The sequence below is a fragment of the Hemiscyllium ocellatum genome, chromosome 17 (assembly GCF_020745735.1).
Source record: "Hemiscyllium ocellatum isolate sHemOce1 chromosome 17, sHemOce1.pat.X.cur, whole genome shotgun sequence".
In the NCBI taxonomy this organism is placed as follows: Eukaryota; Metazoa; Chordata; class Chondrichthyes; order Orectolobiformes; family Hemiscylliidae; genus Hemiscyllium; species Hemiscyllium ocellatum.
The window spans coordinates 53,638,147-53,663,071 of NC_083417.1; the positions used below are offsets into that span (position 1 = coordinate 53,638,147).

The following is a 24,925-nucleotide window of genomic DNA, read 5'->3' on the forward strand; positions in this document are numbered from 1 at the left end:
CCTGATTGTTAATTTCAAACTTTTTTTTCAATTAGGGCAAAACTGAACCAAGTTGTAGGGAATTGCAAAGTAGTTCAGACCATCAAATTAGGGCATGTTGGGTTGAGTCAGAAATCGTTGCACTAAGTTAGTTATAGAGTCATTGAGATGTACAGACTCTTTGGGCCAACTCATCCATGCTGACCTGATATCCTAAATAAGTCTAGTCCCATTTGCCAGCATTTGGCTCATACCTCTCCAAACTCTTCCTATTCATATATCCATCCCAATGCCTTTTAAATGTTGTAATAGTACCAGCCTCCATTTCCTCTAGCAGCTGATTCCGTGAAAATGTTACCCCACAAATGTTACCCCACAGGACCCTTTTAAATCTTTCTCCTCTCACCCTGTAGTTTTGGACTCCCCCCACTCCAGGGAAAAGATCTTGTTTATTTACCCTGTCTATGCCCCTCATGATCTTATAGAATTCTATAGGGTCACCCCCCAGTATCCAATGCCCCAGCCTTAATTAAATTTATCCTCCCCTGCTGGTAGATTTGATGGTGGGGACCACATAAGATCCTGCATTTCAAATTGTCCTCCCACCAGCCCCCTAAAAACATGTATGAAATTTTACATGGGACATGCAACCATTTAAGGGCCTCCTCCTGCTACTTTTTTTTTTTAAAACTTACATTAGGATAAGGTCCATGTCATTTGAGAAGCCAGGCAGCTCTAGCTGCATGGGCTAGTGTTTAGATAAGGGTACAGACCTTCTTCGTATGCCCTTGTGTCCATCAGAGATTCCCCTTCACACTATGACATCAAGACCAGCTAGTCAGAGACCAGCAAACCATCAAACCACAGCATCCCCATCTGACCCCTCCAAAATGTTAACTCTGCTTTCACTGTACAGAAAAAAAAATGACTTCTCTATGGCTAAATATTTTCAAACAAAATTACATTTTTAAACATATTAAAACATAAGCTATCATCTGAAAGAAAAAGACATTTATGTGACACTTCTGAGTCTTGAAGACTATGTGCAGTGCAGCAGGGAATATGGCTCATGGAATGTTAGACCTTATTTCAAGGGGGTTGGAGTGTAAGAGTAGGAAGTCCTACTGTTACTGTATAAGGTGCTGGTGAGATCACATCTGGAGTAATGTGAACAGTTCTTTTTTTTTAAAGGAAGATATTGTTGGAGACAGTTTGGAGAAGATTCACTAAATGATCACTGGTATGGAGGGATTGTCTAGTGAGTAAAGGTTAAACAGTTTGGGACTCTGCTCATTGAAGTCTAGAAGAATGGGAGATCATCGCATTGAAACATATAGCATTCTTAAGGAGCTTGACAGTGTTGATGTCTGTTTGACTCCAGCAACCACCAGCTGCTGTCTGGATCCAGCAATTGCCAGCTGCAGCTGCTGGTTTGTGCAGAGAGAAGTGTCAATTCTTATAATTTCACCAGTTACTTTATTAATATATTAAACCATGCACTTGTCTTTTATATGTTCTCTTACAAACTAGAGCTTATATGTTTTCCCACAAACTGAATTAAAAACCTATTTATACCCCCATTCGAGTACCCGGCACTCTCAGAGTAGTCACAGAACACAAAAGATAATACCCGGTCTGGATAACTGTTTTGCTGCTGCTGAGGAGGGCTAATGCTGCTCGCTCTCTGGCACTGTCTCTCCACGTTCCTGATGTAGGGTTTCACTTCTGCGATGGTGAGTCTCTACAGTTGTTGCTGCCAGTATGCAGTTGAGGGTCTTCTTTTATCCTCTTTCCTTATCTTTCTTGAGTTTTGTTGTCTTTTTCCCACTAGCTAAGGCTCATCTGTTAATCGCATGTCTTTACCTTATTGGCTCCAGTCTAAGGAGCTGGGTAGCATTACCTCATTGCCCCTTGTCCAAATAAGCCTTCTGCATTACCTTTATCTTTTGTACTTTTATCTGAAGAATATGGTTGGTACCAACAGTATACCTGGACTCCGTTCATTCTCAGTTCACAAACTGTTTTCTCTTGTGTGTCAGCAGTTTTTTTTATATGCCGTACTGAGCACTCCTAGCCCCTGTCAGCGACTGATACCCCTGTGTCTCCGCAGCTTCCTGGCTAACGTCGCATTTTCAGGAGCATGTCTTCGACTGCTCTCCCTGTCTCTCTCTCTCTCTCTCTCTCTCTCTCTCTCTCTGCCTGCAGCAGCCTGGCTAACAACAGGATGAGTGCTGAGAGGAGAGCTGTTTCCCTTCAGTGGAGAGTCTAGAATCACACGGCATTGTCACAGAATTAGGGGGTGCCAATTTAAGACTCCGATGAAGAAAATTTCTTCTATGAGGGTTGGGTGTCTTTAGAACTCCTTGCCATAGATACTTTTGTTGGGGCTAAGTCCTTTTGTATATTTAAGGCTGTGATTGATTTTTGAGCAGTACAGAAAGTGAATGTGAGGAATGTCAGATGAATCATGATTCTGTTGAATGATGGGGTAGCCTTGTGGGACTGAACAGCCTACTCGTGCCTATTTCTTATAGTTTTTATGGAGATAAACCTCGCCAGCATCTCATGCAATTCTGTCTCACTTTTCACCATTGCTCATGTTTTAAGATTCTGTCTTGTGTAATTTCCCTATTTCTTTCCTATGTAGAGGCTTAATGATAATGTTTCACATATTCCATTCTTCAAATCCAGTGGAAAGAATAGTAAATAACAACCACACAGAACAACTGTGGAAGAACATTTTGACAGATACTTTGTTGATAAAGATTAGAAAATCATTTAGTGCAGAACCAAGTGAGAGAACTCTATTGTGTAGCATGAGAGAAATTCAATGACACTAGGCTGCTTTGCTCAAGTCGGAATTCTTTCTTTATAGAGTCATACAGATGTACAGCATCGAAACAGATCCTTCAGTCCAATTCATCCATGCTGACCAGATATCCCAACCTAATCTAGTCCTGTTTTCCAGCACTTGGCCTATATCCCTCTGAACCCTTCCTATTCATATACCCATCCAGATGTATTTGTACCAGCCTTCACCACTCTTTAAGTGAAAAAGTTGCCCCTAAGGTCCCTTTTGAATTTGTCCCATGCCCCTCGTGATTTGCAAACAAAAAAAACGCCTGGTGTTAAGTGGCACTGTTGAGGATTATAAAACTAAACCAAAACAATTGCCTAATCATATTCTTTGATGCATGGAATAAGTATTAGCAATTACATTTCTTTTTTTTTAAGTCTGTTATAGTTTTAAGAGTCTCATTGGCAGCAAGATTTCAAATGTCTAAGGTATTTTGGGTCACCCAATGTGGATTGGATGAATACTCATCTCCTTTTATTTCTGTAATTCCTCAAAAAGAAACAAAATTTCTGTTTCCGAATGTAGAAGTACAAAGAGTTGTGGAATGTTAGTATTGTCACCTCTTTATTTATAAATGTGTTTACTCCTGTAGAATGAAAGCCTCCAGAAGCAATATTTTCAGATGAAACAAGAGTATACCACTCTGTTAGAAGTTAACAAGCATATCACTCTTGAACGAGACAAGCTGAGTGCAGAAGTTGAAGTATTCAAAACTAAAATGGCAGGTAAATTCATCATTTTGAATTAGATTTCATTTTCAACTAGATTCAAACCTAGGTTCCAATGATGAAAGGACATTATTTTAATATGCACTTTTCTAAGAACCCATCACAAACCAATTTTTGAAAAGATTTGTAGCTCAGGTTGAGGTTCTGGATATAAGTCTGCTCGCTGAGCAGGAAGATTTGTTGTTAGATGTTTTGTCATCATACGAGGTAACATCATCAGTGAGCCTCCGATGAAGCACTGGTGGTATGTACCGCTTTCTATTTGTGTTTTTAGGTTTCTTTGGGTGGGTGATGTCATTTCCATTTCTTTTTCTCAGAGGATGGTAGATGGGGTCCAAATTGAAGTGTTTATTGATAGAGTTCCGGTTAGAGTGCCATGATTCAAGGAATTTGATGATATTAATGATGATGATGTTAACTAGTATGGTGACGAAACATCTGACAACAAACCTTCCAGCTCGGTGAGCAGACTTTCATCCAGAACCATCAAGATACTTTAGCTCAGGTAAATTTATAAACAGGATTACAATGGAATGCAAATTATGCCCACTCAAGGTGGACAAAGTTGAAATCACTTTTAATTCCAGGCTCAACTTAGTTAAAATGTTATACCATATGGTCATAAGAATACAGGATACAGAATCTTCAGTCCATCATGTCCATGCTGACCATGTTCACAAACTAAACTGGTCCCATCTGCCTGTGTTTGGCCCACATCCCTCCAAACCTTTCCTATTCATATACATATCCAATGTCTTTAAAATGCTGTAACTGTACCTGCATCTAATACCAGCAGTTCATTCCACACATAACCACCCTCTTTGGTTTTAAAAAAAGGACTTCCCCCTCATGTCTTTTTTATATCTTTCTCCTTTCAACTTAAAAATATGCTCCCTAGTTTTGATCTCTCCACACCTTACTGAAAAGATCCTTGCTATTTACCTTATCTATATCCCTCATGATTTTTTTATAAACCTTTTATAAGGTCACTCCTCAATCTCCTACAATCCAATGGAAAAATGTCCCAGTCTATCCAGCCTCTCCTATAACTCAAACCCTCCACTCCCAGCAACATCCTGGTAAATCTTTTCTTAATCCTCTCCAGTTTAATAATAGCCTTCCTTTCACGGAATGACCAGAACTGCACGGATTACTCCAGAAGAGGCCTAACCAGTGTTCTGTGCAACCTCAACTTATGTCTCAACTCCTATATTCAAAGGAGTGATCAATAAAGGCAAGCATGCTAAATGCTGTGTTAACCACCTGTACATCTGTGATGTAAATTTCAAAGAATTATGTCCCTGAACCACTATGTCTCTCTGCTGTAAAACACTAGCCAATGCTCTACCATTAATAAGTACTGCCTTTGTCTGTTTCACCAAAATGCAACACCTTGCATTTATCCTCAGTCCACTGACCCAATTGATCAAAATCGCTTTTTGTATCTTTTAGATAATCTTCACTATCCGCCATACCACCAATTTTGGTGTCATCTGTAGACTACTAACAATGCCTCCTATATTCCCATCCAAATCATTTAAGTAAATGACAAACAAATGTGGATCCAGTACTGATCCCTGTGGAACACTGCTGGTCACAGGCCTCCAGTCCAAAAAATGACTCTCCATGACCATCAAGCCAATTTTTAACCATATGGCAAACTCATCCTGAATCCCATGTAGTCTAACTTTATTAATTAGTGTATTGCGGAACCTAATCAGAGATTTTATAAACGCCCAAGTAAACAACATCTACTGCTCTGCCCTCATCAATCTTTTTGATTACTTCCTCAAAAAAATTCTAGTTTGTGTGACATGATTTGCCTCGCACAAAATCAAACTGACTATCCCTAATCATTCTTTGCCTCTCTAAATGCACGTAAATCCTTTATTTCAGAATCACCTCCAACAACGTAACTACCACCAATGTCAGACTCTAGTGTATAGTTCTCCAGGCTTTTCCTTACTGCCCTTCTTTAATAAAGGCACAACAGCATTAGCAACCCTCTAGTCCTCTGGCACCTCAGCCATGCTCATAGATGATACAAATGTTTCTGCTAGGGCCCTCCAATTTCCTCCTCAAACTTTCCACAACATTCTGAGGTACACTATATCAGGTCACAGATTTATCTAGTGTTATGTTTTCTAAAACCTTTAGGACTTGCTCTTCTGTAATGTGAACTGTTTTCAAAACATCAATATTTATTTCCTTGAGTTCTCTAATCTCCAATTCTTTTTACGTAGTAAAAGCTGACGAAATATTAATTTAATATCTCTCCCATCTCCTGAGATTTGACACAAAGGTGCCTTCATTGATCTTTAAGGGGCCCTACTCTCTCTCTGGTTGCTGTTTAACTTTTTATGTACTAATAAAATCTCTTCGGATTATCTTTAACTTTATCTACCAAGGTTATCTCATATTCCCTCTTTGCCTTCCTGACTTCCCTCTTAAGAATGCCCCTACACCCTTAAAACTGTTAAAGAGATTCATTTGATCCCAGTTGTTGATATATAAGAAACATTTTTTATTTGTGACTACAACCTCATATCTTTACTCCTCATCCATTGTTCCCTAATCTTTCCAGCCTTTCCTTTCACTCTAACAGGAACATAATGCCTCCGTATTCATAGTTCCATCCCTAAATTGTAGATTCTCTCAAAAATTTCATGTAGAATGATAAAATTATGTTCATGTAATAAAATTATCTGTAGAGTGATCTACTTACAGCCTCAATACCTATACTGTATAGCCTTGATTCACTGTAATTACTGTTACAAGTTTTATATAGGTAGTTCTCTTCAGAAGTTTGAAGATCTAAATTTAAACTGTACTAATTGACAGGATTGACAGAACAATAACATGAACTTTTACAAAATAGGAAACAAATAGCCTTTTTCATGGTTAAATCTCCACCATCAAACATTTTCTCGTTCAGAGTTTGCCCAGTCAGACTAACATGATTCAGCTTAAAGGACAAGCATTGACAAAAAGGGATTTGTACTAAAGCAAGTCTTACAGCGGTTAGATTGCAGAATTTCCTATTGGGAGCACCTTGGAGGAACTGAAGTCTAGATTTAAAATCTCAATTGCATTATTGAAGAATCAATGCAGTAGGAATCACAGTGCATGCGCACACATGGACTGTGTATTTATATTGAAGGCAAGAAGTTATTCTACATGCAAAACTAATGATTGAAAGTTTTGGAAATGTATTCAATTCAGCATAAATAGAGCAATGCTAATATAATGCACAAAGAATGGTGTTAAATTATGGGAGGGAAAGACTTCTGTATTTATCCATGCAACTGTGGCTGTAGACGTTTTGCTTAAAAATTTCTTAGAGATAAGTCATATGTTACAAATTGACCTGCACCTCACTTCAACCACAGGCACTTCTCTGACTGTCTCTCTTCAGGTCATACTTGCCCATAACTTCCAGGCCAAGACTAGTTTAATGGGACCATTAGCAAGAATAGTCAAACATTGCCCAAAAAAATACAGTCACAAATTAATCCTTTGCTCCTCTTAGAATATTGGAGTTAAAAATCACACAACACCAGTTTATAGTCCAACAGGTGAGCTGCCAAGGGAAGTAGTGAAGGATAGTACAATTGCAACATTTGAAATGCATCAGGATGGGTAAATGAATAGGAAGGGTTTGGAGGGATATGGGCCAAGTGGTGGCAGGTGGGACTAGATTGGGTTGGAATATCTGGTCAGTATGGACGGGTTGGACCGAAGGGTCTGTTTCCATGCTGTGCATTTCTATAACAGGTTATTGGAGAATATTGGAGAGTATTATAGAATATTGGAGAGATCATAGCAGGGCAGTGCAATTTTAAAGTTTAGTGAAAGACATAAATTAGACTCATGCAACCACTAGTGTTCTCCTTCGTGCTGACATCATCTATGTCAGATGTTTACTCGTCTTAAGGATAGGCTAAGAAACTGGAATCATTTACTTTATCTATGTACTTTTGATTGGACTGTCAAATGTTATGTACATATATACCCATCTCACCTTACTGCAAGTACCACAACATTTCCACTTTCTCTTCTGCTACCTATGGGAGGTGGTGGTTAGACTATATTATGACTAGAGTATTAATCTAGCAAACCAGGTAATGATCTGGGGAGCTGGGTTTAAATCCTATCATGGCAGAGCAGACGTTGGAATTCTTAAATTCAGTAAAAATTTGGAATTAAAATTCTAATGATGACTTTGAAACTATTGTCAATTGACCCATCTGATTTACTAATCTCCTTTTAGAGGAAGAGATCTTTGTCTTTACCTGGTCTGGCCTACATGAGACCACAGACTCACAGCAATGTGGTTAATTCTTAACTGTCCACTGGGCAGTAAGGGATGAAATTAAATGTTGGCTTAGCCAGTGATGCTCTCATCCTGTGAGTGAATACATTGCCCCATATTTTACTGAAGAATGATACTTATTTTTGCGCAAATCAGCCTGCAACTTATGCCGCAGAACAGATATTGGCATTTTACTAGCGGTGGCCACCAACAAATGCCTGCCACAAGGGTTACCAGAATAACCAAACCAGTTTTGCAGTGCCAACTAATGATGGTGTGTTACTGGCTTCTTTACACCCAACTCTCCGATCCCTCATGCACACCCAATTGATAAACTATATAAGTAGACTCAATTTATTTGATGTCTATAAATTATGTAAATTATACATGTGATTAAGAATTATGCAGATAAAACAGGGTTACTCTATAAATTCAGCAATTACTATTATTCACTGCAATGGTTGGAAATAGCAGACTACTGGTCACATATTGCTTTGCTTCCTGGTTCCTCGATAACATGAACATTATTTAGCATCTTCCAGTTGAGGCTGCTGTGCCAATGTGAGGGTGACTCAATAAGATTAGCTGAATTTTGGAGAAAAAGCCATTCCGTGCAGATAGGCCCTATTGATTGTGATTGTGTGTATTAGTATAGCTGAGGAGCATTGGAAGCATCTTGATGCTGGTACAGCTGTTACCACTGGGGTGTCTCTTGTGAGACTTCCACATCAAGAAGGGCCCCCCCCCTACAGGAGACTACTTTGGGAGGCTCCCAGGGATTATCCAACTTTCTTTTTCTATGCAGCAATAAAACTTCTGAAAGTGGGCAAAATGTCTCTTTTGAGCCCCAGATGCCCTGTTGCTCCTTTATACCATTATTAACTAATTTCCAGTCACTTGTGGGTAAAATATTTTTAAAAACTAAACAAAGATAAGCAGGCCTAACTAGCGGAGCACACCATAAGGTCATCATCTAGGCTGCAACTTTAGTTGTAAACCATTAGTACTACTCTAATGTTGGTAGTACTGATGAGTCATTAAATCAAGGGCCCTGAAACTTACAAAATAAATAATTTTGAAATAAATTAATTTAGTTCTCACATTTTGAAATGATACATCAGTTGGATTTTCAGTTGAAGCCCTCCCTTATAAATTCTAGTTGAAATCAATATTTTCAACCAGATTGCCCAACGTAGGTTTACACAAATAATTTTTAATTGCAATAGTTTATTGTGAGATTTGTGATTAGGTATGTCCCTACAGGAAGGAAGAGCATGACTTTCCCATTACTTCTCCTAATGATGCCACAAGAATGGCAGTGGCAAAGGACTGGGAAAAAATTGCAAACGTAACCTTCTCTCCTAGGAAGCAGGATGTCTTACAGTGGAAACTAAATTTAAGAAGACAATAATAGTGTGTATGGAGAACTGAAAAAGAAGCACTTTAGAGCATAGTCACTAGGTTAGGACTCTGGTACCATGATATTGTGGGTAGTTGAAGTCACTGTTTGCCATTCGATCTTATTTATACTTTAGGTCCTCAATATATGTGCAGCAGCTTTAGAGTGCTCTTGTAGGTGAGATGTTTGAATGCATGTTTTCACAACCTGGTATATAAGTAAGGTTCATAGCTGCCATGAAAAGAAACGCACAATATTTCACTAATTACATTTCAGTTGTTGCTTCTACTCAGTGCCTTCATTGGATTCTCTTTATGTTTCAAAAGATTGCAGAATAACACGTTACCTGAGACCTAATTAAATCAGCCAAGCAAATTTATTCCAATCATATCTGAATATGTGACACCAGAAGTAACACATCATCATCCTTTAAATCTCCACTATAAACAGAATAAACAGTTTGTAAATTCTGTGCAAAAACATACTATACTTAAGTAGTTTTTAAAAATTCTTACCAACTACAGAAGTGAACTGAGTCACTTAGTTATGGGGAGAAGGTGGGAGAATGGGGATGAGAAATTTATCAGCCATGATTGAATGGCAGAGCAGACTTGATGGGCTGAATGGCCTAACCTCTGCTCCGATGTCTTATGGTCTTATTTAAAACTGACATATAAATTTGAAAAAGTCATGTACATAAAATTTTCAAAATGATGGCAACACCAGTAGCAAGCAGAAATATACCAATACAGACACATATTCAAGAAAATCCTCAAGACATTTGTCTTCAAATTCAATCTTTCCCTTAGATTCTTATTTTCAAGTTTATTGACTACAATAATATTGCAACATTGTTAGAAACCTAACTGGGATATGAATTTCTGATAAACTGGTTTTCAACAATCATGTGTAATTTAGAAAATTGAAGAAACAAATTGTAAACTACATTTTGTCACAGTCTGCCTTCTTCAAAGGGTTATTTTCTAAAGTTTTAAAATTATTATTGTTTCTTTCTTTTTCACTTTTAATTTGAACAGGTGGCCTCTCGTTAAGTCAGTTGGAAAATATTCCAATTGAAGCTGATGAAGACTACTTTGAGGGACTGGTATGCGCTAGTAGTCATTTGCTTAATAACATTGTAGGGATACATTGCATACAAATCAACTGCATGCTTGTTTAAAGATTGCTGGTTTGTATTTTCAGTTGAAACATTTGCCTTTGAAAAGATGATTTGTTACAGGAATTCCCGTGCATGCCTAGAGGCCTGGCATTCAAACCAGAACTCCATCAATAAACACATCAATTTGGACCCTATTTACCAATCTTTGAGAAAAAGAACTGGAATGATATCACCCATCTTAACAGACCAAGACACACAAATAGAAAGTGGAACAGAACACCAGTGCTTCACTAGATGATGTTACCTAGCATGGTGATGAAATATCTGAAAACAAACCTGCCAGCTCAGCGAGCAAATTTACAACCTGAGCTTGAGAGGAATACTAGTTGGCTATTAGGAGGATAGGTGTTTGGCACCAGGCTGTTGATTAGAGTGCAATGGAAGAGTCAAGTATTAGAAAGGTTGAGGGAGCAGAGAAGAATATTGTAGAAGGAGCTGTAGAAATTAGGCAATGGACTGAAGAGTTCAGCAGAGAATTTGGAAGATGATGATGGAGTGGAGAGACTACAGAAGATCATTGTACAAGCTACAGTGAGTGGGCAGGACAAGAGAAGGTTGCAGGCATTGGAGAAATCTGGGGAAGGGGGGAAAACATTTGGGAGACAAAGAGGAGATTGTATACAGTAGAGGAAATAATCAGATTATTGAGTGTGAAGTTCAATCAATGGGGAATTAGTGATTGAATGAAATGTTACTGGACTGAATCCAAGATCTCCAGCAAATGTTCTGGAAACATGGATTCAAATGCAGAATGGCAACAGAGAACTTAATTTTGTCAGAAAAACCATTTAGTTCACTAATGTCCTTTTTACAGGAGGAAATCAGCAGTCCTTACCTGGTCTAATCTACATGTGACACTAGTTCCTCAGAATTATGTTTGACTCTTAACAGTCCTCTGAAATGGTCCAGCAAACCACTTTGTTCGAGTCAATAAGGGATGGACAATAAATGCTGACTTTGAAAGTGATACCAGCGTTCCTAGAAAGTAAATTTTAAAAATGCTAGTCTTACTATAAACTCTTACATTCCTACGAATCAATTCTAGTTACGCGGGAAAGGAATTGTACTTACAGGATGTTCCAAAGTGCTTTACAGTCTTTTTTTTTCTGTTTTGTTCATTTATCCATGGGATGTGGGTGTCAATGGCTGGGTCAGCAATTATTGCCCATTCCTAATTACTGTTCAGAAAATTGTGGTGTGCTGCCTTTTTGGATTGCTGCAGCCCATTTGGTATAGGTAGACCCTCAGTACTGATGGGAAGGCTTTACATTCCAGAGACACGGAGGGGATAACAATTTGTTTCCAAGTCTGCACGGTAAGTGGCTTGGAGGGGAACTTACAGATGGTAGTATTCAGATGTGTTTGCTGATCTTGCCCTTCTCTGTGGTAGTGGCTGTTGATTTAGAAGGTGCTGATTAAGGAGCCTCAGTAAATTTCTGCATTGTATATTGTAGATGGGTACAAGCTGCTGCTACTATGTTTCAGTGGTGGAGGGAATGGATATGGTGCTCGGTAAGTGGGCTGCTTTGTTCTGAAAGATGGCAAGCTTACTGAGGCTTGTTTGAGCTGCACTCATCCAGGCATGTTTAGAGTATTCCATCATACTCCTGAGTTATGCCTTGTAGATGGTGGATGGGCTTTGAGAGTCAGGAAATGAGTAATTCAATGCAGCATTCTTAGTCTCTGACCTGCCTCCATAGCCATAGTATTAATATGGCTAGTCCAGTTGAGTTTTTGGTCAATCATAATCCCCAGGACATTGATAGTGGGGGAGTTCAGTGATAGTAATCCATCAAATGTCATTGGGCAATGGTTAGATTCTCTTTCGCTGAAGATCATTGCCTAGCATTTGTGTGGCATGAATATTACATGCTACGTGTCACCACACACCTGGATATTATATAGTACTTGCTAAGTTCCACATGGACTGCTTCACTGTTTGTCAAGTCTCAAATATTACACGATATTCAACACCAATTGTTCAATGCTGCAGCTGAAGATAATTAGGCCAAGGACACTACCCTAAGGAATGCCTGCACTGATGTACTGGAGCTGAGATGCCTGACTTGCAGCAACCACAACCACAAACATTGTCCTTCATACTAATTATGTTTCCAACAAATGGAGTGATTTATTTTTTTTCCCCCAATTACCATTGACGCTGGTTTTGCTACCACCCCTTGATGCCACACTCTGTCCAATGTGGCCTTGAAATTCTAGTCAGTCATAGTCATTTCACCTCTGGAATTCAGAGCTTTTTTTGTCCATGTTTGAACTAAAGTTCTGAAGAAGTCAGGAGCTGAGTAGATGTGGTGGAACCCAGACTGAGTGCCAGTGGGTTGATGATGGCTTCCAATGCTTTCCTGATGAATGTTGAGGCGGTAATTGATCAGGTTGGATTTGTCCTCTTTTTTTTCTTTTGCGTAGAGGACATGCCTAGGCAATTTTCCAAATTGTTGGGTAGATGCCAGTATTGTAGTTGTACTGGCACAGCTTCACTAGGGCACAAGAAGATTTGGAGCACCTCTTCAGTACTATTGCCAGAATGCTGTCAAGGACCATTTCCTTTACAGTATTCAAAGGATGTGGACTTGATGGGCTGAATGGCATGCTTCCACACTGTAGGGATTCCAATCTATTCTATGGAAAAAGCAGCAAGTCGTTAAATCTGGAATGCACTAACTGTGAGTGTATTGGTGACATGTTTAATTGGAGCATTCAAAGTTGAATTAGACTATTAACTTCAAAAGGAAGGATGTGCAGGGTTACAGGGAAAAGGTGGGAAAATGACATGACATGAAATGCTCATTTGAATCACCAATGCAGACATCATAGGCCAAATGGCTGCCTTCTGCATTGCAACAATTCTGTGAAATGTTCTGGATTGAAAATAGTTGTAAGGGATCTTTTATGTGCATCTGAATGGACTGACAGGGATTTGATTTAATGTCTCATCTAAATGTAAAACAAGGATTATAAACAAAATGATATTTTGTATAGGGTACTGGAGAAGATGTTATTGCATATCTGCGTCATGATGGTCTAATCAAAAATGTGAATTTAGCCAAAGAAAGCATAACCAAAGTTCTTAAAGAAGTCTGGAAAGAAAAGATGGCATCAGATCTCCAGGTATGTATATTCTTTAGAATCCCAGCAGTGACATTTTCAGAGATGATATTAATTCCTACAAAAGAGGTAATTTGTATTTGTAAGGTTAGCAATGGAATCTTTTTTGGAATAACGTTTTTAAAAAGATTTCAACAATGCAAAAAACAAAGAAAGCAGTCAAATATTAGCAACTCATCAATTGAGCTGGAGTTTGTATACTCATACATGCTAAAGCCAAAAAATTTGTCAGTTTCACATGTCATACACATTGATACTGAGTTTGAATTTATATTATTTGTGCACTATAAGCATGCTAGTATTCTGCAAAACACCGGTCAGTCTCCGTGTCAGAAAGTAGTGCCCTCTGTCATAAATTATATGTTTCTAACTTTTCTACTAGTGCTAAGCTGAATGTCTCCCAACCATGAACTTACTCTATGATTTATCCTGTATCTTCAAGGATCATCTACCTATTGCACTTAATCACTTTTTAAGTATTCCAATGATTTGGCAAATCTCAGTGAACATGTAACCTGCAGATAGGGAGACTGCAGGCTGAATTGTAGTTTCTATTAAATGAGCTGATTCCAGGTGAAATATTTGTGTTGGTCATGTTTCCCAATGCCCACTGCTGACAGTGAGTGAAGCTACCAACATTCTGATGTAACTGACGTATTCCTGTGAAAATTCTACATTTGGAAATGGTCTGGACTAGGGAGAAAAAGTAAATGACTAGAAATCTCATTTATATTTGCTGTTCAATGGCAGTATACATGATGGAAAGTCAGAAGGGACAAAGCAGGATGAAAGAATAGTCAAATGTGATATAAAAACATTGAGCTGTTTTTTTAAAAATGCTAAGTTATAGCTTTTCATGCTAGTATAATACATTAATCAATTTCCTGAAGACTGTAATAATTATGCAATGGAAAGAAACTTCCATGAATAAAACAAATTATTTTACATCTACTGATAATCAAGATGTGATTATGCCTATTGTAGAGCATCCTATTTCTATAAAGAAATTTATTTCAACTAAATCTAATTATTGTTTTTCCCCTAAAATATAGAGTGGGACAAGGTCTAGCCTTCCTGAGTTTTTCCATAACTTTCTCCAGAAGAAGTATGGAGACTCTGCCTTGCTTTGGGCCTACAACATTTATTATGGCTGCAGGAACCATCAGAAAGATGAATTCATCAGCTTGTTTTTCAGTATTCTCAATGGAATTGTGAGTTTGGCCTTCTCTTATTCAATAAAATTAACAGAATTTTAAATAGCATTTATCAAACAGTTAAATGGATTTTTTGTTAACCTCCTATTAATGACTCAATACGCTCATTGTTTCACAGGGTTCAATTGTTCATTGCTACAGTATCTACACAGCATGCCACAGGAGTGTGGGATGTAGTATTGATTTGCCCGAATTCTTGGATTTGTACTCTCAGCTGTACTGCTCGAGATGCAGAGATAAAGCTGTGTTTCTTTACAACCAGAGAGAAAACTTAAGGAATTTTGGCAGCACACACCTTTCTCTTTTAATCAGTTTAACATGACATTGGTGTTAGCATAGGAATGCCAATGATGGTTTCAACAGCACAAAAGATTATTGGTTCATTTATTGGATTAGTTAAGTCTGAGATGAGGAGGCATTGTGCATCTTTGGATGGTTGTGAATCTTTAGAAATCTCTAATCCAAAGGATTTTGGATGCTGAATTTTTCAGTACTTTAAAGGCTGAGATAGAGAGGTTGTTGGACTGTAGGGATATTGGGATGGGAAGAAAGTGGAGTTGAAATCAAAGAACAGCCATGAGCTTCTGGATGAGTAGCATAGTGCTGCAGCACTGTACGCCTATTCTTGCATCCATTTCTTTTGCCATTTGAACAAGGAGGGTTATTTCATAGGATCAGAAGCTCAAAGGGGTGACATTCCACTCATTATGCCTGTGCTGGATCTTAAAGTGCTGTTGCACTTAATCCTACGCTCCTTTGTGTCTACAATCTTATAAGTTCCTCGGCCACAAATATCTGACTAGCTTACCTTTTAAAACTCGTTCTATGATAACACGGGTTTCGTCAATGTAAGTTGGCTATAACACAATTGACGAATTGTGGACATTGTTTGGATAATGCAAACTTTCTACTGAACGGATGTAGCAATTTTCTATTAGCAATGTTCTACAACGCAATTTTCTATAGTGCATGATTGTAGAGGAACACAACTGTCACATTATAGCAGAATGACATTACTTATCGAATCAGAATCCACCATCTTTTCAAGTAGAGCTTTCATCGTTGAGTGATAGAAATATTATTCTTCCTCCTGTTTAGGTTCTGTTAATGATCTTACATCAGTGGCTTGAATATTGACCCCCTTCGCAATAGGGAAGTTTTACTTTATCCTCTTGATTGAAATTTTTCATCAAGTTGAAAACCTCCATTACGTTACCTTTTAACTCCATGATTATTTCACATGGTGGGGGTCACATTTCAATTTTTTCTTCACACGGGTAGCCAGTGAGTATATTTCAGAAAGAAGAGGTTTGCCACGTAGATAAACTTGAATTTTATCAAAATAAACACAAAGCAATAAATTGACAATTGTGGGTGGCACAGTGGGCAGCACTGCAGCCTCACAGCACCAGAGACCCAGGTTCAATTCTAGCCTCAGGCGACTATTTGCGTGGAGTTTGCACATTCTCCCCGTGTCTGCGTGGATTTCCTCCGGGTGCACCGGTTTCCTCTGACCGTCCAAAAATGTGCAGGTTAGGTGAATTAGCCATGTTAAATTGCCCGTAGAGTTAGGTGAAGGGGTAAATGTAGGGGAATGGGTCTGGGCGAGTTGCGCTTTGGCGGGTCGGTGTGGACTTGTTGGGCCGAAGGGCCTGTTTCCACACTGTAAGTAATCTATTTTGTCCTTTTCAATTAAGAGGCAGAGCTAAAGAAAGAAGAGTTTGATCACCAGGGAATGGGGTGGGGACCAGGGTGAGCCAAAGAGTTGGATTTACACTGATCTTGGTTTGTGCCAGGTGGGCACACTTTGAATTTTCCTTGGGAGAATTTACATGGAAGTGGGTTTCCTTGTAGGCTGATTTGTCCCAGCCTGGTATGTCGGTAAATTTTTGCATTGAGTACATTTTGGGGAATTGTGAGGGGGGAGGAGGAGGAGGAGGAGCATTGTAGGAATGTCCAGTTTGCTCCCCCTCATTCACCCACCCGTCTTCCTGTTATAAATATCCACTCTTCCAGTACCCAGTCAGTAACTCGCCACACGTCCCCAAGCAGACACTTATTCATTTGTCCGCCCATCCAGCCTGTTAGTCACCCAATTCAAATTCAAATTCTCCATCCTGCACTCCCAATCTCTCTCTCCTCTCTCTCTCAAACACACACACATCTACACACCACTACCCCAACTCAGTCAGCCAACTCCAATCACTCTCTGATTTCACACACCCTATCATTCACGCTATCTCGTCATTCATTATCCCTTGTCATTCACCCACCCGCCAAAAGCAGCTCACGGACTCCACTCCCATCCTGTGCCTTCACAACCCGCCCAACTCCCAGATAGAGACTTTTGAATTTTGAGGTCAGTAACGCACCAAAAGCCTGTCTACCATCTACAAGGCACAAGTTAGGAATATAGTTTAATACTGTCCACTTGCTTGATGTGTGCGGTGCCAAAACTATTTGGAGCTGAACATCATTCACTACAAAACCACATGCTTGACTGTCATCCCATTCACAAACTTAAAAATTAATTCCTTCCATTATTTATGTACAGTGGCAGCAGTCTGTACTACATTACAGCAATTAATCAAAACTCCTTTTAATAGCTCCAACCCCTCAACTTCTAGCATTTAATAAATTCCTGATCATGAGGATGTAGATCTACTTGAGGAAAGCTCTAGCATTGCTAAAACCAAGAGGCTATCTTAGGCATATTTTAAATTTATAACAAATACAAGGAAAGGAAATGAAGGGAATATAAAGGACAACAAAAAGTAAAATTAAGGACTAAAAACTTTGCATTTCAAGTTAATAGGCTGATCCCTGTATGGTTTATTTAAATTTTTATTCTACTAAAAGTTGGCTGATAAGATCACATCGAGATCAATGAGACACTTGTTTAACAGAACAAATGGTGTATTTGAATACGAAGGAGAGTGAATTAGAACAGGTAAATTCAACATTTTATCAATTACAGAAAGAAAGAGGTAAAGAAAGATAGGATTTTCTTTCTTTTAAAAAAGAGTTCTCTTTCAAGGTAATTGAACTGATTGCCTTGTTAGGCCATTTCAAAGGGTAGTTAAGAGTTAACCACATTATTGGGGGATTGGAGTCGCATGTAGATTAGACCAAGAAAGGATGGCAATTTTTTTTTTCCCTAAAGAATATTAGTGAGACCGATGGGTTTTTCCCAGTTATCCTTTATAATTTCATGGATACCATTCCTGATAACTGGCCTGGAATTCAGATTAATTAAATTAATTTAAATTTCAACAACTTTTTGGTAGGATTTGAACACAAGCTCCTGGGCATTATTTAGCGACGGCCTCTAGATTATGAATCTAGTGACAATGAGGGAATAAGAGCAAAAAAGACAAAAACGAAGAGTTAGAGGTTTTTAAAGCATGTTTTTAAATCTCTGACAATAATTCACAGTCTGATGGAATGAAAGACAAGACTTATTATTGTTCCCTTTCGATATCAGAGATGCTAATTGTTAGTTATCAACTGCATTGTTAATAGATACTTGTGCTGTATTTGTTAAATTTACCATAAAAAGTTAAGATTAACATGAAATTAATAAACAAATAGAGCAACCTTGTCACCAGGGAATGGGGTGGGTTGTGCTTCGTCGGGTCGGTGTGGACTTGTTTGGCCGAAGGGCCTGTTTCCACACTGTAAGTAATCTAATCTAATCTAAAAAAACATAATTTGCTAAGATATTCTGCCTAATTGGACTTGTGTTTTCCTTTTTCTTTTGTAGGTAGATGAAAGTGTATACCATGGGCAGATTGAACATATTGCACATGTACTGGAACAACTGAATCATTCAGACACCTCCAGAAAGGGAATTCTTTCTAAACAGGAATTCAGGTCAGCATTCTTGAAACTTGCATTTAGATTGCCCAGGGAAATCAAATGAATGGTGCAATAAGTGGGGCGAAAGAACATGTACACCCCTAACTAGCTGCATGGTTCCGAGTCTCAAAGATCATCAGCCTGAAACTTAACTGCCCTCTCAAAGTTGATGCACTTAATCCAGTGGAGTACAGACACAAAGCGCACTAACACAAAATAACTTCCTTTCGGGGAAGGGAACTGTACAATCTCCAACAACAGTGGCTGCAAACTGGGAAGAAGGTGGGGATGATCAAGGGTTTACAACTGGACTTTGAAGATGAGGCATTGCTAGCCAGTGGTGGCTGTCAGCTGACCTTTTCAACTGCAGGCATTTGGTCAGGCAAAGATTAAAAAAGGAAGAATGATTTAAAAAAAAGACAAATTGAAAAGTGAAAACTAATCCAATTGTATCAATCGGTACAGACAAAACTCTCTTGTCTTGGGTATTCTGATGACTCAGTAAGTAAATGCACTTTTTAATATGGTATTTAGCCATAAAAACCTAAAAGGTCAGATTAAGCTTGATGGCTGTTTTTGAAACCACAGGTCAAATGGCCTCATTCTGTGCTCACGTTTTTGTGATGTTATGTGTGATTCTTGTTTTACGATTGAATGTTCTGATGTGTGTCAGAAATAATTATGATGCAAGAATAAAGACATTTTGCGACAATTATACAAGGAGAAAGTGAGGACTACAGATGCTGGAGGTCAGAGTCAAAACGTGTGGTGCTGGAAAAGCACAGCCGGTCAGGCAGCATCCAAGGAGCAGGAGAGCCGATGTTTCGATCATAAGCCCTTCATCAGGAATGATGCATCCAGAACACACTGCCTTGCACTTACCTTTAAAATAAGAAAACATTAGAGTCGGGTCTACCATCTTAATATATTTTGAAGGAGTTTGGTTTAGTCCATAACTATAACATTCAAGACTGTAGGCTTAGTGTAGATTTAAGCACAGCAGGTTAGGCAGCATCCAAGGAATAGGAAATTCGACGTTTCGGTCAGGAGCCCTTCCTGATGAAGGGCTTATGCCCAAAACGTCGAATTTCCTATTCCTTGGATGCTGCCTAACCTGCTGTGCTTTAACCAGCAACACATTTTCAGCTGTGATCTCCAGCATCTGCAGACCTCATTTTTTACCCTTAGTGTAGATTTAGCATAGTTTGTTTGGTGCAGACTTGATGGGCTGAACGGCCTTTTCTGTACTGTATGATTCTACGTTTATTGCTGAATCTCTCACCATTAATATCTAGTGGGTTATCACTGACCATAAATTTAACTGAGCTTGCCATTATAAATATTGTGGCATATTATTGAGTATTCATCTCCTGACTTCCCAAAATATGCCCATCATCTGCAAGTCAGGAATGTGATGGAACACTCTCCACTTGTCTGGATGGGCATGATATCAATTTAGCTTGACACCATGTAGAAAAAATAAGCTTGCTTAATTACCATCTTATCCATAATTTTAACCATTCTGTTCATCACCATCAATGTACAAAGGCAGCAACAATTGGTGCACTGCAGCAAAAGTCTTACTTATAAACTTGCAATGTAAATGACTTCGATGTATAGGGACAGCAGATACATAAGATGACCACCACTTGATCCCCTCCAAACCATGCAAATTCCTGAAATAGAATTTCTTCACTGTAGCTGTGTCTAAATCTTGGAACACCCTTCCTAACAGCACTGTTGGTGTACCTACACTAGATGGATTGAAACAGTTTGAGAAGGTAGCTTGTCGTCAGCTTCTCAAAGGAATTTAGGAATGGGGTAACAAATGCCAGCTTTGCCAGTCATGCTCACATCTCATGAATAAATTTTGTAAAATTGTGTATTTTAAAGCTCAACTTGATAGATTTTTGTATTCAAACGTATTAAGGAATATGGGATAAGGGAGTTATGTTGCAAATCAGTTTCATTCTCAAAGAACGGTAGTGAGAGTGTGGTGCTGAATGATGAAGGGCTTTTGCCCGAAACATCAATTTTCCTACTCCTTGGATGCTGCCTGACCTGCTGTGTTTTTTCCAGCACCACACTCTCAACTCTAATCTCCAGTATCTGCAGTCCTCACCTTCACCTCAAAGAATGGTAGTCTATGAAGGGATTGAATGGTGTATTCCTAATTATATCACTTGCTATTTAACCATTGAAAATTTTTTTTCAGCTCCACTCCATATTGTCCCTGCCCCAGAATATTAATATGTAATTTACTGGGCAATGCCAATTCTTGTGTAAGTTTAGAAAATGAATGTTCAATTTATTTGACTTCTCTAGTCCTTCTAGGATGTTTGCTATGGTTTCTTGAACATTTTTGGGTGCTAATATGTCAACAGGTTAAATATTAAACCATTATCTTCCAAACAGTGCAGTGAACACTGTCAGTAGTTTTGATTCTTCATTTAAACATTAGTTGGCAAAAGCCACTGCTAGCATCAGGTTTTAAAAAAAAATTATGCTTTCTTTTGCTAGCTTCATAGAACTGCCATCCATGACGAGTGTGAGTGAACTTCTCGGAGAAAGTGAGGCCTGTAGATGCTGGAGATCAATCAAAAAGTGTGGTGCTGGAAAAGCACAGCTGGTCAGGCAGTATCCAAGGAGCAGGATCGTCAACTGTTTGAGCATAAGCTCTTCATCAGGAATGTGGGGGATGGCCCCAGGGGGCTGAGAGATAAATGGGAGGGGATGGGGCTGGGGGGGGGGGGAAGGTAGCTAGGAATGTGATAGGTAGATGAAGATGGCCACTGATGGTGATAGGTCGGAATGAAGAGGTAGCAAGGAAGATGGACAGGTAGGGATAGTTTAAGATGGCGGTACCGAGTTGGAGGGCTGGATCTGGGATAAGGTGGGGTAAGTAGAGATGAGAAAGCTGGTGAAATCGACATTGATTCCATGTGGTTGGAGGGTCGCAAGGCGTAAGATGAGATGTTCTTCCTTCAATCGTCGGGTGGCTAGAATTTGGTTGTGGTGGAGGCCCAGGGCTTGCATGTCCTTGGCGGAGTGGTTGACCACAGGGCAGTGGGGTTTTTTTGTGCATGTGTCCCGGAGATATTCTCTGAAATGTTCCACAAGTTGGCTTCCTGTCCCCAATGAAGAGGAGCCACATCGAGAGCAATGGACACAGTAGATAAGGTGTTTGGAGGTGCAGGAAAATCTCTGCCAGATGTGGGAGGATCCTTTGGGCCTTGGATGAATGTGAGGGGGGAGGTGTGGATGCAGGTTTTACACCTCTTGCGCTGGCAAGGAAAGGACTCAGGTGGGTTAGTGGGGGAGTGTGGACGTAACGAGGGAGTCACGGAGGGAATGTTTTCTGTGGAATGCTGATGCTGAAACAGGTGGCGAGGGAAATATATCTGTCTGGTGGTGGGGTCTGACTGTATGTGGTGAAAATGGCAGTGGATGATGCTAGCCTAGTCACCCAACGACTGGAGGAAGAACACCTCATCTTCTGCCTTGGGACCCTCCAACTACACAGAATCAATTTCCTGATTTCCCCTGCCCCACATTATCCCAGATCCAACCCTCCTACTCGGCACCACTCTCTTGAACTGTCCCACCTGTCATCTTCCTTCCCACCTATCCACTCCACCCTCCACTCCAACCTATCACCATCATTCCCCAACCTATTGCATTCCTAGCTACCTTACCTCTTTTCCATCCCCCACCCCACCCGACACACACACACACACACAAATTCCTGCTGAAGAGTTTATGGTCAAAACATTGACTCTCCTGCTCCTTGGATACTGCCTGACCGGCTGTGCTTTTCCATTGCCGCACCTTTTGACTGAGTGAATTTCTGTCAACTGCTTTTTTTGGTGCTGTCACCATGCCAAACAGCAATTCATTGGTTTTGGTACTGATGAAGTCACTCTCTGCTGTAGCATTGTCTCCATTTTGTGTTTCACTTTCTTCATAAGTGGATGTGAAGTCTCGGAATGTATAAACACTCAGGATCGATGTCTGATCTCAATGTAATATGATAAGATGACTTTAGCTTTCTCCAATCAGAATTCTCAATTTTGGGAATTTGGCTGTGAATCCTTATGGTTTCTCCCAGCTATCCAATTCATCAACTTACTCACAAGTCATAGAAGCTTTCCAGCTTCATAATGAGCTCTTGTAATTTTAAAACACATGTAGGGTTTCTACGATTTTCCTTTGCACAAGTCTCAGTTAACTGATCTTGTACTTCTGGTTAAATGTCTAATGGTTTCTGGAGTCAAATTGTAGATTTGATTCCCTGCAGTGTGGAAACAGGCCCTTCGGCCCAATAAGTCCACAACAACCCTCCAAAGAGTAACCCACCCAGTCCCATTTCCCTCTGACTAATGTACCTAACCGTATGCGCAATTTAGCATGGCCAATTCATCTGGCTACACATCTTTGGACTGTGGGAGGAAACCGGAGCACCCGGAGGAAACCCACGCTGGCACACGGGGAGAATGTGTGGAGTTTGCACAGACAGTTGCCCGAGGCTGGAATTGAACCTGGCACCCTGGTGCTTTGAGGCAGCAGTGCTAACCAGTGAGCCACAGTTGTCTCAAATAGTTTTCTTTTAGCCATTTTTATGTCTGTTAGGAATGATACACCTGCCCCACTGTCAAATATTAGAATAGTTTTGTGCCATTTACTTTAATTTTGATCAGTCTAATAATTTTCCTTGGATTTGTCAACAATTTCTTCTTAAATGTTATTTAATAGTGCTTAGGTCCCACAACCTATTGGGGGTCTTGCTGTTTTTGAATTTGACGATTTTGCTGCAGCAAACAACTTCTTGCAGGCATGCCATTCCATGTTTTTGGCAGGAAATTTTCACAGCAATTAAATCTTTTTCCCACCACAGCTTGAAGATTTATATAATGGCTATCTCCACTCTATTTAATTCTGTGGCTTCCAGCCTCAGGTTGGAAACCACAGGGTATATTTTCACTTTCGTGGTCTATGTGCCTCAACTGTAGGATTTATTCCCCGAGGCCTCCCAGTCACCATGAATAAAATTGCGGTTCTATATTCTCATTTCTGCCTGCCTTGCCAATTGCATTGCTTTTGCTGGTGTCAACTCTTCCCTTGATTATAAAAAGTCCAATGAGTTTTCTTTCAAAACTCTGACAATGACATATTGTCTAATTCGATATTCTTTCCAGCTTCCATCTTCACAATTATCAACTAATTAATTTGGGCTGTTAGTAAAGGAATCTATACTCTCTCAAATTTTGATCAGGAGTATGCATTTGTCAAATTTTGCCCTCATGACATAGAGTCATAGAGATATACTGCACAGAAACAAGCCCTTCACTCCATCTCACCCATGTTGACCAGATAAGCTAAATGAATCTAGTCCCATTTGACAGCATTTGGCCCAAATCCGTCCTATTCATAAACCAATTCAGATGTGTTTTAAATGTTGTAATTATACCAGATGTTGTTGAAAGCTGAAATAAGCATTGAAAGATGAATAATGTAAGTGTCAGTTTCTTTATTTATGGCTCTTATACTTTGCCGTGTTGAAGTGTTGTCTGCAAAGCTACTGATTGCATCAAGGAGAGTACCAGCTGGTTCTAGTTTTTTTTATTTGTTTAGATGCTAACCCTGAAGCATTCCTATATCTGGCTCCAGTTTTGCCACTTGTCAGTTTGTTTGGGCTTTCCAGAATCTTTCAAACATCATGAAGTGGTAGAGTTTGTTCCATGGCTTATCACTGGAATTGCTTCCAATTTTTTAAAAATTTTCAGACATGTGCCCAGGGGTGCTTTCTAATCATTGGGCTTTTTCTTCATCCTGCTGTTTCGATTTGATGTGTTTTGCCTTTGATGCTTTCCTACCTATTCCTTGATTGGTCATTCATCACCTATTATCATAGTGACAAGTCTTCGAAGAAATTGTTTGTTTCTAAGGAATTATAGACAGTGCTGAGCCAAGGCTGTTGAGTAAGATTAGCTTTGTTTGACAATGTGCTAATTATTTACACTCTTAAACTTAACACAAGGCTGTGCATAAACACTGAGATGAGATAATGCTATAATGTGATCCCTTACATTACTATTTATGTAGACTATTTACATATTTTTGTTATAAGAGAAAATGAATGGTTTTGATTTTCTTGTCTTCTGTCTGCATACAGAATTTGACATGTTTGCTTCAAACCCTGCTGGTGAAATCCAATTTTTAAAATGATTCTTAAACAGGCTTTGGGCTTAAATCAGAAATATAGTTCATTCATA

General features: G+C 39.3%; 1 protein-coding gene across 8 annotated transcripts in view; it reads left to right on the forward strand.

Moving 5' to 3' along the window:
• The window catches only part of tsnaxip1 (translin-associated factor X interacting protein 1), a 58,166-nt gene that overhangs the window by 23,925 nt on the left and 9,316 nt on the right, over positions 1-24,925 (forward strand). For 7 of the 8 annotated variants that reach the window (XM_060837752.1, XM_060837754.1, XM_060837746.1 and 4 more), the window contains 5 exons: positions 3,429-3,561; positions 10,313-10,380; positions 13,456-13,584; positions 14,634-14,792; positions 18,559-18,668. In XM_060837752.1, the coding sequence (XP_060693735.1) occupies positions 3,429-3,561; positions 10,313-10,380; positions 13,456-13,584; positions 14,634-14,792; positions 18,559-18,668 (599 nt within the window). The remainder of the gene's footprint in view (positions 1-3,428; positions 3,562-10,312; positions 10,381-13,455; positions 13,585-14,633; positions 14,793-18,558; positions 18,669-24,925) is intronic. The other variant, XM_060837747.1, reaches the window with a different exon arrangement.